At 49.0% G+C, this 14,006-nt stretch overlaps 1 protein-coding gene across 1 annotated transcript; it reads left to right on the forward strand.

The window, feature by feature from the left end:
• The first annotated feature begins 7,524 nt into the window (after positions 1 to 7,524).
• LOC119921757 (olfactory receptor 6C75-like) lies at positions 7,525 to 8,463 on the forward strand. The gene has a single exon (XM_038741811.1). It carries the CDS (start codon positions 7,525 to 7,527, stop codon positions 8,461 to 8,463), a length of 939 nt encoding a protein of 312 aa, XP_038597739.1.
• The last annotated feature ends 5,543 nt before the right edge of the window (positions 8,464 to 14,006 follow it).

Raw genomic sequence — 14,006 nt, forward strand, 5'->3', positions numbered from 1 at the left:
ACTCAGCCCAATATTTCGCCACCTCTGGACCTGACAGAAGGGAGAAGGGAGATCCCCATTGTTGCATCTTGCTTACTCTCCTCTTAGTTACCTGGACTAGGGATTAATCGTTCAGAACGGCTGTGGCTGCGCCCCATCCCTCCGGATATGTCTCCAGTCCGAGTATTAAACGTTCAATTAGAGCCACCAAAGCATCTACCATTCAGTAGTGTCTCCCGACACATCCCTGGAGATACTTTCATTAGTTTCACAATCGGTCCCCATGTGCCCACTGGGAACCAAGGAGAATAAAACCCCCTCTTCCTCCTGCAGAAGGTAGAGAAGTCCATCTCCTGTCGCAGGGGTCTAAATGGTCTCCCCTACTGTTAGCCTGCTCCATCCATCCTCTGCCCAGAAGTGAAGAAAGGCCTTTTCCATCTTCTCCCATAATTGTAGTGGTCTCCATCACATACATCAGCTGCATATTTATGTCCATAAAACTTTCCACCCAGGAAAGGGTGGACCTGACCAAAGGGGCAGGGATGTTCAATTCAACCACTTCATCTACATCCTGCAAAACAGTAGGTGCCCCGGGTTGCGTTTTCCTCTGGGAAGTGTGATGAGGCAGGGTGAGAAGGAGAAGTCAAGCAACACGGGGGCCACAGTATTCCAGTCAATCAACTGATGGCATTTATTGAGCACTTACTGTGTGCTTACTGAGTTAAGCGCTTGGGAGAGTACAGTACAACGAGGTGGTAAACACGTTCCCGGCCTACAAGGAATTTACAATCCAGAGGGGGAGACAGACATTAATAGTAATAATTGCATTTGATAAGCACTTACTATGTTCCAAGCACTATTCTAAGCGATGTGTTCTAAGCGCTGAATAGATAACAAGGTAATCAATCAATCAATCGTATTTATTGAGCGCCTACTGTGTGCAGAGCACTGTACTAAGCGCTTGGGAAGTACAAGTTGGCAACATATAGAGACAGTCCCTACTCAACAGTGGGCTCACAGTCTAGAAGGGGGAGACAGAGAACAAAAACAAACACATTAACAAAATAAAATAAATAGAATAGATATGTACAAGTTTGTCCCCCATGGGGCACACAGTGTTAATATCTATTTTACCGATGAGGTAACTGAGGCACAGAGAAGTTAAGCTGCTTGCCAAAGGTCGCATAGCAACAAGTGGCAAAGTCTGGATTAGAACCCACGTCCTCTGACGCCCAAGGCCGTGCTCTTTCCACTAAGCTACGCTGATTCTCTAATATAATAACATTAATATAAAGAAATAAATTACTGATATGTACCTTAGTGCAGTGATGCTGAGGGTGTGTGATGATTACATGCTTAAAGGGTGCAGATCCAAGAGGATAGGCCACACCGAAGGTTCTGCAATAAAACATCAAACATTTTAAGCTTTTATTGGAATCACCTCAATCCTGCTGTTTGAATAATTTGATCAAACACTGGCTAGAAAAACTAGAATACCAAGGCTTCAAGCTCCATCCTCATTTGTAATCTGTAAAATGGGGACAAAATGCCCATTTCTTAGAGTTCTACCTGAGCAACCAGTCTGACCTGCCTGCATCTACACCATTAGCTTTCCAGTCTCTCTTCCTCAGTGAGGTGGGAGCTCCTTGTTGGCAACAAACATGTCTCGACCAATCAATCAGCCAATAGCTTGATTGAGCACCAACTGGATGCTAAACGCTGTACTGAGCTCTTGGGAGAGGACAGCAGAGTTGGTAGACACAATTCCTGCCCTCAAGAAGTTTGTAACCTAGCAGGAAAGGCAGACACTACAATTGATTACAGGTAGGAAGAGGTAATAGAGAATAAAGATGTGAGTATGTTTAAACAGATTCTTAGGTGACTTGGGAATAATAAAGTGACAGTTGGTGGAATGAGAAATCATGGAAGAAATTAATTGGATCCAGCACGTCCACTGAAGTTTCCAAGTGGTTAATACAGTACATTGCACCGTGAACTGAATGAAGGAGATGTGTCGAGGATAATACCAAAGTTATGGTCTTGTGAGACAGGGAGGATGTTATTCGAACATATATATGCAATCCAGCATATGCACATGAGTAGTCAGGAGGGAATAAATAAATCCATATGTGCTGGAATTGGCTGAAGGAATGATATGGCTCTGGGGAGTGAGAAATTAATTGGAGAAAGCTTGTTGTAGGAGATGAGATTTTAGGAGGGTGGTCAATGTGGGAAGACTTGTGGTTTGTCTGACATGGGAAAGGAGGGAGTACCAGGTCTCTCCGATGCTCAAATCCTTCCGACTGTTGACCATTCCTGTCCACATCAAGCAGAAAGTCCTGACCATGAATTTCAAGGCTATCTCTCAGTATTCCTGCTCTTCTGCTTATGCATTCTCTTCTCCCACCACACCCATTTTCACTCTTCGCGCCTTCCAAATTAACCTAATAGCCGTGCCTCATTTTCAACTCTCCCATCGCTGACCCCGGCTCCATGCCCTTCCTCCTACCTTGAACAACCTCCCATTTCATACCTGACAGACCACTATTCACTTTAAAGCCCTTCTGAAATCCCTCTTCCTCCAGGAGTCCTTCCCCACTTATTTTTCTTTTACCGAGGCCTCATCTTCCTAATTACTACCTCAGCCCTTATTCAATCCAAATTATCCATAACACATCTGATCGTATCAGTTTAGTCTCTCTCAGGTACTTTCTCAGCATTTTAAGATGAGCCATCTCTAGCATATATGACTTTATTTAAACCCATCTTCGGCACTTGCATATTCATCTTTAGTCAAATGTACATTCAATTATTTAAACTGACCACTCTAGTGGTAAGTTATTATTGCGTTCGTTGTTCATCATTATTGTTGCTGTATTTGCTAATCGTTTACTGGATGCCAGACACTGTACTAGGTACTGAAGTACGTACAAAACCATCAAGTCAGACGCAGTCTCTGTTCCACACTAAGATCACAGTCTAAATTGGAGGTAGAATGGGTATCAAATCCCCATTGAATAGCTAAGGAAAGTGAGGCAGAGATTCGTTAAGTGACATGCCCAAGGTTACACAGCAGACAAGTAGCAGAGCAGGGATCAGAACCTGGTTCCTGTAACTTCCAGGCCTGTGCTCTTTCCACTAGCCGACAATGATTCTTCTTCTCATACCTTCCTTCCTCGTTAGATTGAAATATTCTTGAGGACAGGGGACATGTATATTTACTGTATTGTATTCTCTCAAGAATTTAGCACCTTTCAATAACCACCAGGTAAATACCACTGACAGGTTGGTTGTATAAGAAATAGTACAGCTCACTGCTCCCAGGAGGCCCTCATGGCTAATACTACTGCAGTATGTGATCGTCTATTTAAGCCCTTACTTTCCCATAAATATATCTTCCTATTTTATTCGTAATTCATTTTGTTTCTCTCTCCCTCTTAGATTGTAAACTCCTTGAGGAGAGACCATGTCTTCTGCCTCTATTTTTTATTTTTATTTTCTCAGCGTTTAGCACAGAGGTCTGGACACCGTATGTGCTGTTGATGGATCGGGATTATGTGTTTTCCTCCTAGAAGGGCTTGAGAAAGAACTGGTGGCTGTGAATCCCCGAGGGCAGTCGCTGGGGAGGACCAGTGTTGATGGAGTCAGAGAGCGGGGCCCAGACAGAAGGTCCTGATGTAGGGTGGGGCAGCACTGGGCTGATGGATGAACCTCTCCCCTCCCCAAGGCTAAAGATGGAGTCGCTGCCCCTTCCTGGAGAAGAACTCAGCCAAGGTCTCCAGACTGGGTCCCTGCAGTCCCTGTTTCATCTCTAAGTGCTGAGCCCCCGAACCTGTCCTCCGAGGTCCCCCAGGCCCCGTTCTCCACGGGCCCCAGTCTCCGCTGGACACCACCGAGGATAACGGTGTAGACTCATTAGTGCTCCTGAGCGCTGCTCCCCACGGCCCTGCTGTAACTCCGGGCCCCGGTCCCGGGAGCTGATCACAAACAGTGCGGATAAAAACCTGGCTGACTCCTGCCATGACAGCCTTCAGAGTCACCCGCCTCCCCGCACGGAGAACCGGGTCTGTTGCTGTGGCTGTTGGAATCCGAGCCACGAGTAGCTTTGAAACTTCTCTTCTGGCCACCGTCCCCTGTTGCTCTTGTCTTATTTATGATTGCCTTTATGGTTCCATCGCCATCCTTCTGCTTAATTATGATTAGATAGTAAAGTTTCCAGGGACCGGGTTTAATTCTTCCTTGGGTTATTTTCCCAGTGTTTAGTGCAGTGCTAGGCGCTATTGCTCCTCCTTGCTCCGGTGCTGGAGGAGGGAGGGGACCTCCTCTCTGTGATCTCTAAGAGTCTTTCCCACTCCCCGAGGGTCAGGAGCGTGGTAAGATCACCTGGGATGAGCCCTGTCACTCTGGGTTCTGAATCGGATCTGGTCTCGGAAGTGCCGTGGGGACAAAGTGCGGGTAGCTGACCTTCAGTTGGCCTGGGGCAGACCCCTCAAGAGAGGGTCTACTTAATGACGAGCCACAGGGACGGAGCGGGGGGTCAGAGGGAGAAGACCTGGATGTGGCAAGGTTGGAAAGTGCTCCCTGGTCCCTCCTCTCCCGTCCTCTGGTGCAGTACCAGCAGGCCTGCTTCAAGGGGGACAGAGCGAGGCCTCCCGAGTTCACCTTCTGAGGGTCGCCATCACGAACCCGATCACGGGAAAGTAAGTCTGTGCCTTCTCTCATCTCTGCTCTTCCTAATTTCATTCTCTTCATCTCCAAAGCATATGTGGAGCTCGTTTGAGCTGACTCGTGTGGCTTCGTCGGCTCTGGAACCCTCACAGGCATTTTTCTTGTTATTAGGGGCGACACTGGACATGAATTATCAATATTATTTATTATTATCATTATTATCATTGTTGTTGCGCTAGTTGTAGTTGTTGGTGTTGTTGTTATGGCACTTACTGAGCATTTGGGTAGATGAATGGCATTCATAGCAGATCCATTCCCTGTCCCACACTGGACTCAAATCTCATCCGCACTTTACAGTGGAGAAAACAGAGGCCCATAGAGGCGAAGCGATTTCTCCAAGGTCACAAAGCAGGCAAAGGACGGATCTAGAATGAGAAGCCAGTCCTACGTTCTGACCCCTAAACTACCCAGCCTCTTTTATGTCTTTCAGTCCAGCAAAGGAGGCCACTGGTCTGGGTAAATCAGATGAATGTAAGCCACTGACATCTCCCCGAACGGGCGTTAGGGGTGGCTCCTGGGTAGACCTTACCCCCACCCTGGAGAACCGGGCGCCCTGTTAGTGGAGTTGCCCAGTCAGGTCAGCCTTCAGTTCTCGTCTGTGATGTACTGTCTTCACTCTTCAGAAGGAGGCAGAACAGCCTAATTAAAAGAGCACGGGATTGGGAGTCCCGCCTGGCTTCTATTCCCAACTCTCCCTCTGGTTTATTGGCTAACCCTGGGCAAACACTTCACCACGCTGAGCCTCAGCTTCCTCTTCTATAAATGAAGATAGGATAGACTTTAAATACCCCTGAGGGATATAAATTGGGTCTGATGTGACCATCTTGAATCTAACTCAGCACTTCAGGTGGTGCTTAGCACACAGGGCACGCTTTGTTAATGTTGTAATTGATTCATCCATTACCCAAGATAATTCATGGATTGGGTATAACCACCGCCCGATAGGAAAGGACACCAGAGAAGTGAAGAAGAAGATGTTGTATAACCAGGCGTAGGAGGAGGAAGGAGAAGAGGGAGGGGGGATAAGGAATACAGAAGAAGGGAGGAAGAGGAAGAAGGGGAAGGGGAAGAGAAGAACGAGAAGTAAAAGGAGAAGAAAGAAGAGTAAGAGCTGTAGAAGGAGAATGAAAGGGGTAGAGGAGGTAAAGGAGAAAAGTCGTAATGAGATGAGGAAGAGACGGTCAGTCGATCGTATTTATTAAGCACTTACTGTGTGTGGATCACCGTACTAAGCATTTGGGAAAGTACAATATAACAATATGAGACATATTTCCTGCCCACAACGAGCTTACAGTCTAGAGGAGGAAACAGACAATATAAATGAATAAAATTACAGATACGTATATAAATGCTGTGGGACTGGGAGAGAAAATGAATAAAGGGAGTAAGTCAGGGCAATGCAGAAGGGAGTGGAAGAAGAGGAAAGGAGTGCCTCTTAGAGGAGATATACCTTCAATAAGGCTTTAAAAGTGGGGAGAATAACGGCCTGTCAGATATGAAGAAGGAGGGCATTCTAGGTCAGAGGCAAGACGTGGGTGAGAGATTGACGATGAGAAGGTACAGTGAGAAGGACAGCATTAGAGAAGCAAAGGTGCGGGCTTGGTTGTAGAAGGAAAGTAGTGAGGGGAGGTAAGAGAGGGCAAGATGATTGAGTGCTTTAAAGCTGACGGTAAGGAGATTCTGTTTGATGTAGCGGTGGATGGGCAACCACTGATAGTTCTTTAGGAGTGGGGAAACACCGACTGGAAATTTTTGTAGAAAAATGATCCGGGTGGCAGAGAGAAGTGTGGACCGGAGTGGGAAGAGGAAGCAGGGAGGTCATCAAGGAGGCTGATACAGTAGTCAAGACGGGATAGAATAAGTGCTTGGACTAATATGGCAGCAGTTTGGATGGAGAGGAAAGGGCGGATTTTATCGATGTTGTGAAGGTCAAACTGAAAGGATTTAGTAATGTATTGAATGTGTGGATTGAGTGAAAGAGAGGAGTCAAGGCTAACGCCAAGGTTACAGGCTAATGAGACAGGAAGGATGGTGGTGCCGTCTACAGTGATGTGAAAGTCAGGCGAAGGACAGAGTTTGGGTGGGAAGATAAGGAGTTCTGTTTTATGCGTGTCAGGTTTGAGGTGATGGTAGAACATCCAAGAAGAGATGTCTTTAAGACAGGAGGGAATACGAGACTGCAGAGAGAGAGAGAGAGAGAGAGAGAGAGAGAGAGAGAGAGAGAGAGAGAGAGAGAGAGAGAGCGAGGGAGAGAGATGGGCTGGAGATGTAGATTTGTGAGAAGGAGGAGTCAGAGAAAGGGGAGGCTGGAAGGAGGTAAAGGCAGGTAGTGGACCACATTTCTTGCCCTGTTTCCAAGAGGCCCCTCTAGGCTGCATGGATCAGGGCAACTGGATATGATTATCTCAACCAGGCAGTAGCAGACAGACGAGAAGAAGCAGTCGAAAGAGCGAGGAATAAAGAAAGAGGTGGGATCCAGACATCCAGACAGATACTTGCTGCCAAAGGAACCGTGAACTTTCAGGGAAGGCTGGCCTCACCCGTACCGTGGGCAAAAGGACCGGCACCTAGGAAAGGTCGATGCCATGTCCTGGAGCAGAATCCAGGGGATTTCCCCATGCCCTCTCTGGCCAAAGTATATATAGTTTGGTTGTGCAGCAGCCGGAGCCTGAACCACTGACCGTCCAGGGGAGGGGGAATCACTTGTTGTTTGGTCCATGGGCTCTTCTCCCCGTCTTAGGCTGTTCCTGCACCTGTCCTCTGCTCCGCCATCTCTCCCTTTGCTACTACAGGTTCGGCTAACGCCACCAATCAACCATGGGAAATGGCACGAGGGTGACCGAGTTCATCCTCTTGGGGGTCACAGATGACCCCCACCTGCAGGCTCTGATCTTCCTCCTCCTCTTCCTCACCTACGCATTAAGCATCACTGGCAACCTGACCATCGTCACCCTCACCCTCCTGGACTCCCGCCTCCACACCCCCAGGTACCTCTTCCTGCACAGCTTCTCCTTGCTGGAGATCATCTTCACATTCGCCTGCATTCCCAGTTTCCTGGTCACCATCGTCACCGGAGACAGAACCATTTCGTTTTCCAACTGCTTCGCTCAGCTGTTCTTCTTCATCTTTCTCGGAGTGTCGGAGTTCTTCCTCCTGGCCTCCATGTCCTACGACCGCTACGTCGCCATCTGCCGCCCGCTGCACTACACGACCGTCATGAGCAGGGGTGTCTGCACCCTTCTGGTCCTCTGCTCCTTTCTCTTCAGTTATCCGATCGTGTTCCCACCGGTTGTGATGGTCACCCGGCTAGACGTTTGCGACTCCAACATCCTCAACCACTTCCTCTGTGATTCTTCCCCAATGATGGGGATCTCATATACAGACACACACTACCTGGCGCTGATGGCTTTCCTCCAGGCCTTGGGGACGCTCCTGATCACCCTGGCACTAATGACCGCGTCGTACACGGCCATCGTCCGCACCATCCTGAGACTGCCCTCAGCTCAGCAGAGGAGAAAGGCCTTTTCCACCTGCTCCTCACACATGGTCATGGTCTCCATCACGTATGGCAGTTTTATCTTCATGTATTTCAAACCGTTCGCCAAGGACAGCGTGGAACTGACCAAGGGGGTGGCGGTGCTCAACACTTCCGTTGCCCCCATGCTGAACCCCTTCATCTACACGCTGCGGAACGAGCAGGTCAAGCAGGCTTTCAGGGCCCTGGTGCACCGGGTTGGGTTTTCCTCCAGGAAGTGAGGGCTCATCTGCCATAAAATACGACAGGAAAATCTGCAGGAGTCGCAAAAGGTCGACCACAGAGATTCGGTGCCTGTACATTAGCCTAATGCTTCATCTGCTGGCCGACAAACAGGAATTGGCCGTTCTCCAGCCCTTTGTGCGCCCCCGCACCCGCCTTCCCGGAAATCCCTGCCATCACCAGTTCTGCCTGTTATCCTAGACCTTCTGACCTCGACCATTCAGAGAGGAATGTTGCCCTTTCCCTCCGTGTTATAGAGACGTTCCGAGGTTTGCTCTTCAAGTCGGTCCCGAAGCCGATGGAGTACCACAGGTGCAATGTGATGTGTGTTTTTTTCCTCCTTCTCCTGACTCTATGTCCTTTCTCCTGCCTCGAGTTCCCTCACATTTTATACCTGCCAGACCGCAATTCTCTGTCTTAAAAGCCCTTCGTAAATCCCTCTGCCTACAGGAGTTCTTCCCCATTTAGGTTTTTTTTTTCCTTAGGTCTTACCCTCCTAACTACCACCTCCGCACGTATTCAATTCCAATAGCCCATAGCACTTCTGTTCCTACCAATTTAATCTCTCCCAGTTAATCTCCCTTCAACTTAAAATGAGCCACCTCTAACAGAGAAGACTTTATTTAAACCCATCGTCAGCACTTGTACACTCATCGTTATTCAACTGTGCATTCGATTATTTAATTTGGCCATTCTAGTGGTAAATTATTATTATTGTTATTGTTGTATTTGTTCATTGCTTACTAAGTGTCAAGCACTGTACTAAGCACTAGGGTAAGTACAAGACCATCAAGTCAGATACAGACCCTGTTCCACACTAAGCTCATAGTCTAAACGGAGGTAGAAGAGGTATTGAATATCCATTGAACAGCTAAGGAAAGTGAGGCAGAGAGAAGTTAAGTGACACAAGGTTACACATCAGGCAAGTGTCAGAGCAGGGATTAGAACCTGCGTCCCGGGACTTCCAGGCCTGTGTTGTTTCCACTAGGACACCCTACTTCTTATTTTTCTCATACCTTCCTTCCTCATTAGACTGCAATATTCTTGAGAAGAGGGAATGTGTTTCTTTATTCTATTGTAGTATCTCAATAATTTAGCACTTCTCAATAAGCACTCGGTAAATACCACTGATTGGCTGATTGACTGGGTCAGGAATAATACAGTTCACTTTACTCTGGAGAAGCTCATAACTACTACTACTACTACTACTACTACTACTACTACTACTACTACTACTACTACTACTACTACTACTACTACTACCACAGTATGAGATCATTTATTTAAGCCCTTACTTTCCCATAAATATACCTTTCTATTTCATCCGTAATTCACTCTGGGTCTGTTCCTTGGTTAGTTTGTAAACTACCTGTCTCCCATGTCTATTGTGTTTTTTTGTTTGTTTGTTTTTTCATTTTGTCATTGTTTAGTACGGAGGTATGCACACAGTTAATGCTACTGATAGATTGGGATTGTGTGTTTTCCTGCTGGGAATGTCGTGGGAAAGAACTGGTGGCTGTGAATCCCCGAGGGCGGTTCCTGAGTGGGACTAGTGCTGATATTAACAGCTAGAGTCCTGGCGGCAAATTCATTCATTCATTCATTCATTCATTCACATTCGTATATATTGAGCGCTTACTGTCTGGAGACCACTGTACTAAGCGCTTGGAAAGCACAATTCAGCAACCAATGGTTGAAGCCAGAAAGCCAGGCCCAGCCAGAAGGTCCTGTTTTAGGGTGGGGCAGAACCGGGCTGACGGAAGATCCTCTTCCCTCCCCTAGGCCAAGACCGGTGTAACTTTTCCTCCCGAAGGAATAACAGAGTCACGGTCTCCAGGCTGCGTCCCTGCAGTCCCTACTTCATCTCTGGGCGCTGAGCCCCCGGCCCTGCCCTCCCAGGTCCCCCCGGCCCCATTCTCCACGGGGCCCGGTCTCCACTGGTTACCACCGCGGATAACGGTGCAAGCTCATTACTGTTCCTGACTCCTGGCACTGGAGTGCGTCGCGAACAGAGCGGATAAAACCAGCCTGGCTCCAGGCACGTTGGTCCTATCACCCGCCTCCCCGCACGGATAACTGGGGTCTGCGGCTGTGGTGGCTTGGAGCTCAAAGCCTTCTGGAAATTTATTCATTCACTCAGTCGTATTCATTGAGCACTTACTGTGTACAGAGCCGTGTACTAAGTGCTTGGAAAGTACAATTCGGCAACAGATAGAGACAATCCCTACCCAACAACAGGCTCACATTCTAGAATAGGGAGAAAGACAACAAAACAAGTAGACAGGTGTCAATACAATCAGAATAGATAAATAGAATTATAAATATATACACATAATTAATAAAATAGAGTAATAAATATGTACAAATATACCGAGTGCTGTGGGGAGGGGAAGGGGGTAGAGCAGAGGGAGGGGGTGGGGGCGTTGGGAAGGGGTGGAGGAGCAGAGAAAAAGAGGGGGCTCAGTCTGGAAAGGCCTCCTGAAAGAGGTGAGCTCTGAGTAGGGTTTTTAAGGGAGGAAGAGAGCTAGTTTGGCCACGAGAGGAGAGATGCCTGGATTCGCCTGGCCCGGGCTGGCTCTTCTGCATTCAAAGAGCCCCACCAACATCGAAACAGCCTCACATCACCCTCGAGAAGCAGCGAAGGGAGGTGGAAAGAGCGCAGGACTGGAATGTGGCAGACTTGGCATCAGGTCCCGATTGTGACACTTTTTGGCTGTGTGACCTTGGCCAAGACACTCTGGAATCTGTGTGCCTCAGCTGCCACACCTATAAACCTGAGTAGGAACTACGTGTTAACTCTCTTCCACAGGCTGCGAGCCCTGATGTCGGACCCAGACTGAATCTGCTCTGGCCGTATGGTTCCCACATCCGCGATTGGCCAAGAGTAATCGCTGAACGAACAGCACTGACAGAAAGCGGAGGCAATAGATGCCAGCCCAGGCTCTGAGCCAAACAATCCTGCCGTGACGTGGTGGGAGGGAGCGTGGCGTAACGGATCGGGGCAGAAAGATTTCTGGGAGTCGTAGTCTGACGCTCGCTCTTGACTGGCCTTCACTTCCACCTCCACCTCCCGAACTACCAGTCCCAGCATGGCTAGCGGCGGGGCCCGAGGCCAGGGACCAGAGAGCTGAAGGCGCGGGTAGGGCTTGTTTAGAACTTTTTCCGATTGAGATTGATAGTAATTATGGTGTTTTCTAAGTACCTGCTACCCCTCTCTATGAAGTGTAGCACAGAAAACACAGAGACCCCAAACTCGGTCCAAATCGGGCTCCTTTCATCCCATTCGCGCACGGGACAGTTTACCACACAACCAAATGACATGACACAAAGCAGCCCCATGAACTGAAGGCCGGCCCCTTAAATCGGAAGGAGTTTTATTGGTGTGAGCCCACTTCCTGCTGGTCCAGGCAGCTGCCCTTCGCCCTCCCCAAGTCGCTTCCACCGGAGCGAGCCATCATTAGTTCCCGTAGCTCTCCGTCAGATCCCCATGGAAATCAGCCCAGGAACCGACCCAATCAATCAGACCCTGGTGGGACGGTCATGTGGAGGCTCGAGGTCCGTAGACCTCAGGGAGTCATAGACTGATGCTCTCTCTGGACAACGATTGCCTCTGCCTACCGAATCACCATCCCAGTCATCATCCACAACCTATCTCGAGGCCGTTGGGTTGCTCGCAGAAGGCTCGGTAGCCGATATTCAGCCTGGCAAAGGGCGGCTGTGCGCAGCGCTGTGGATGGGCTGAGTTTCTCCCTGCAACCCCCAGCTCCCCAGCCCTTCCGTCTATAGCCGCAATAAATTGATTCCTATTGGTGTCTGTCTCCCCTTGGAGACTGATTGCTCATTGTGGCCAGGGAACGTGTCCCTTCTATTGTTGGGTTGTACTCCCTCAGAAGCTGAGTACAGTGCTCGATGCACAGAATGCACTCCATCGACACTATTGCTTGAAGGATCGATCGATAAGGGACCTTCTTTGGGGAGTCCCACACTCCCTCCTTCCCTGGGTTAGGATCGGACCGGACGGGACTGATTCCCTCGGGTCCTCTCCCCGGGGAAAAAAGGCCCTTGTTCTCACCATGTTAATTTAACAAAAAACCCATTCGCACCTACTCATCCCACCCATGCTATTTGGCCGTTTACTCCTCTTCCCAGGCGTTTCTTCTCCCATGAATCCCCATGATAATTCTGCCCTACTCCACAACAGCCATCCACAGGATTCCATCTTCCACCACCTCAGAGATAATTCTTCCAAGAGCTCCTGGACTTTTCTTCCCATTAGCCTTTTTTATTTGACTGACCCATGGATAATTCAACCTTCTGCTATGGGCATCATCCGCCTATTTTATTGTTGTTTTGCATGTTAATTGTTAGCTGCTCTCTATAATGCCATCATTTGCTCATTGTATTATTGCTGTAGCATGGTAATTGTTACCTGCTCTCTGTGATCGTCATCATCCGCTTATTTTATTACTATTGAATGTTAATTGTTACCTGCTACCTATGCTGTCATTTACCTTGCTGACCCCAACATGAACTATCAATTACCCTGCTCCCATCTGCCCTTCCCAGTCCTCGCCTTCCCCTTCCCTTCCCACCCAGCTCTTTCCCTCCCTTTCCCCCGCCCCCACCCCTCCTCCCCACCACCTCCCCAGAATTCGCTTTACCAGCGTCAACCCTTTAATTCCTCCCTTCCAACCCCTCCCTCCCCTCCTCCCCCCATCCCAGTTCTCCTTTCTCATCGCCATCCCTCTTCCCCCTCTCGCAGCCCAGGCCCTCGTCAACTCATTCCCATCTAAACCTTCCCACCACTCGCACCCTTTTCCCTCCCTCTCCTCCCTCCACTGCTGCAGCCAAGTGTGGCCTATGGAAGCCCCGCTCCATTATAGGTAAGCTCCCTTTCACCCTTACCTGTTCCTTTCCCTCTCTCTCCTCCTCCTCGTGCTCACCGAAACTTGGCTGAACCCGGATGACACGGTCTCTTCTGCTGCTCTCTGTAGCGGAGACCTCTTCTTCTCCCACTCCCCCAGACTCATCGGAAGAGCAGGAGGTACCAGCTTCATCCTCACACCCCAATGTCGCTTTCGCACTATCCCTCCTCCCCTTTCCGTTTCCTTCCCCTCCTATGAAGCCCACATTATTCGTCTCTACCAGACCCTCCAGATGCCTCCCTATCCTCTTTACCGACTCTCGATGACCGGATTTCTGCTCTTAACTCCACTCTCTCTACCCAACTCAACTCGCTCACTCCCCTTTCCTTTACCACTCTCGCACCACTAATCCACAACCTCGGATCATTGCCACTGTCCACCTCCTTCGCTGTTATTGTCGAGATGCTGAACGCTGCTGGCGAAAGACTCAACACCAAGCCAAACTTGTTCACTTTCCTTCCTTAACTCTGCCCTCTCCTAAGATAGACAAAACTATTTTTCCTTCCTTATTGGCACCCATGCCCATCACCCCCGTCAGCTGTTCCAGACATTTAACTCCCTCCTCGGGCCCTGTGTTCCTCACCCTCCTCCATCCCTTACCCTCAACGATCTGGCCT

Source organism: Tachyglossus aculeatus, unplaced genomic scaffold, assembly GCF_015852505.1.
Source record: "Tachyglossus aculeatus isolate mTacAcu1 unplaced genomic scaffold, mTacAcu1.pri SUPER_30, whole genome shotgun sequence".
Taxonomy (NCBI): Eukaryota; Metazoa; Chordata; class Mammalia; order Monotremata; family Tachyglossidae; genus Tachyglossus; species Tachyglossus aculeatus.

Excerpts from the sequence above, each read along its gene's own strand:
- LOC119921757 (XM_038741811.1), top strand. The coding sequence starts at position 7,525 with ATGGGAAATGGCACGAGGGTGACCGAGTTCATCCTCTTGGGGGTCACA.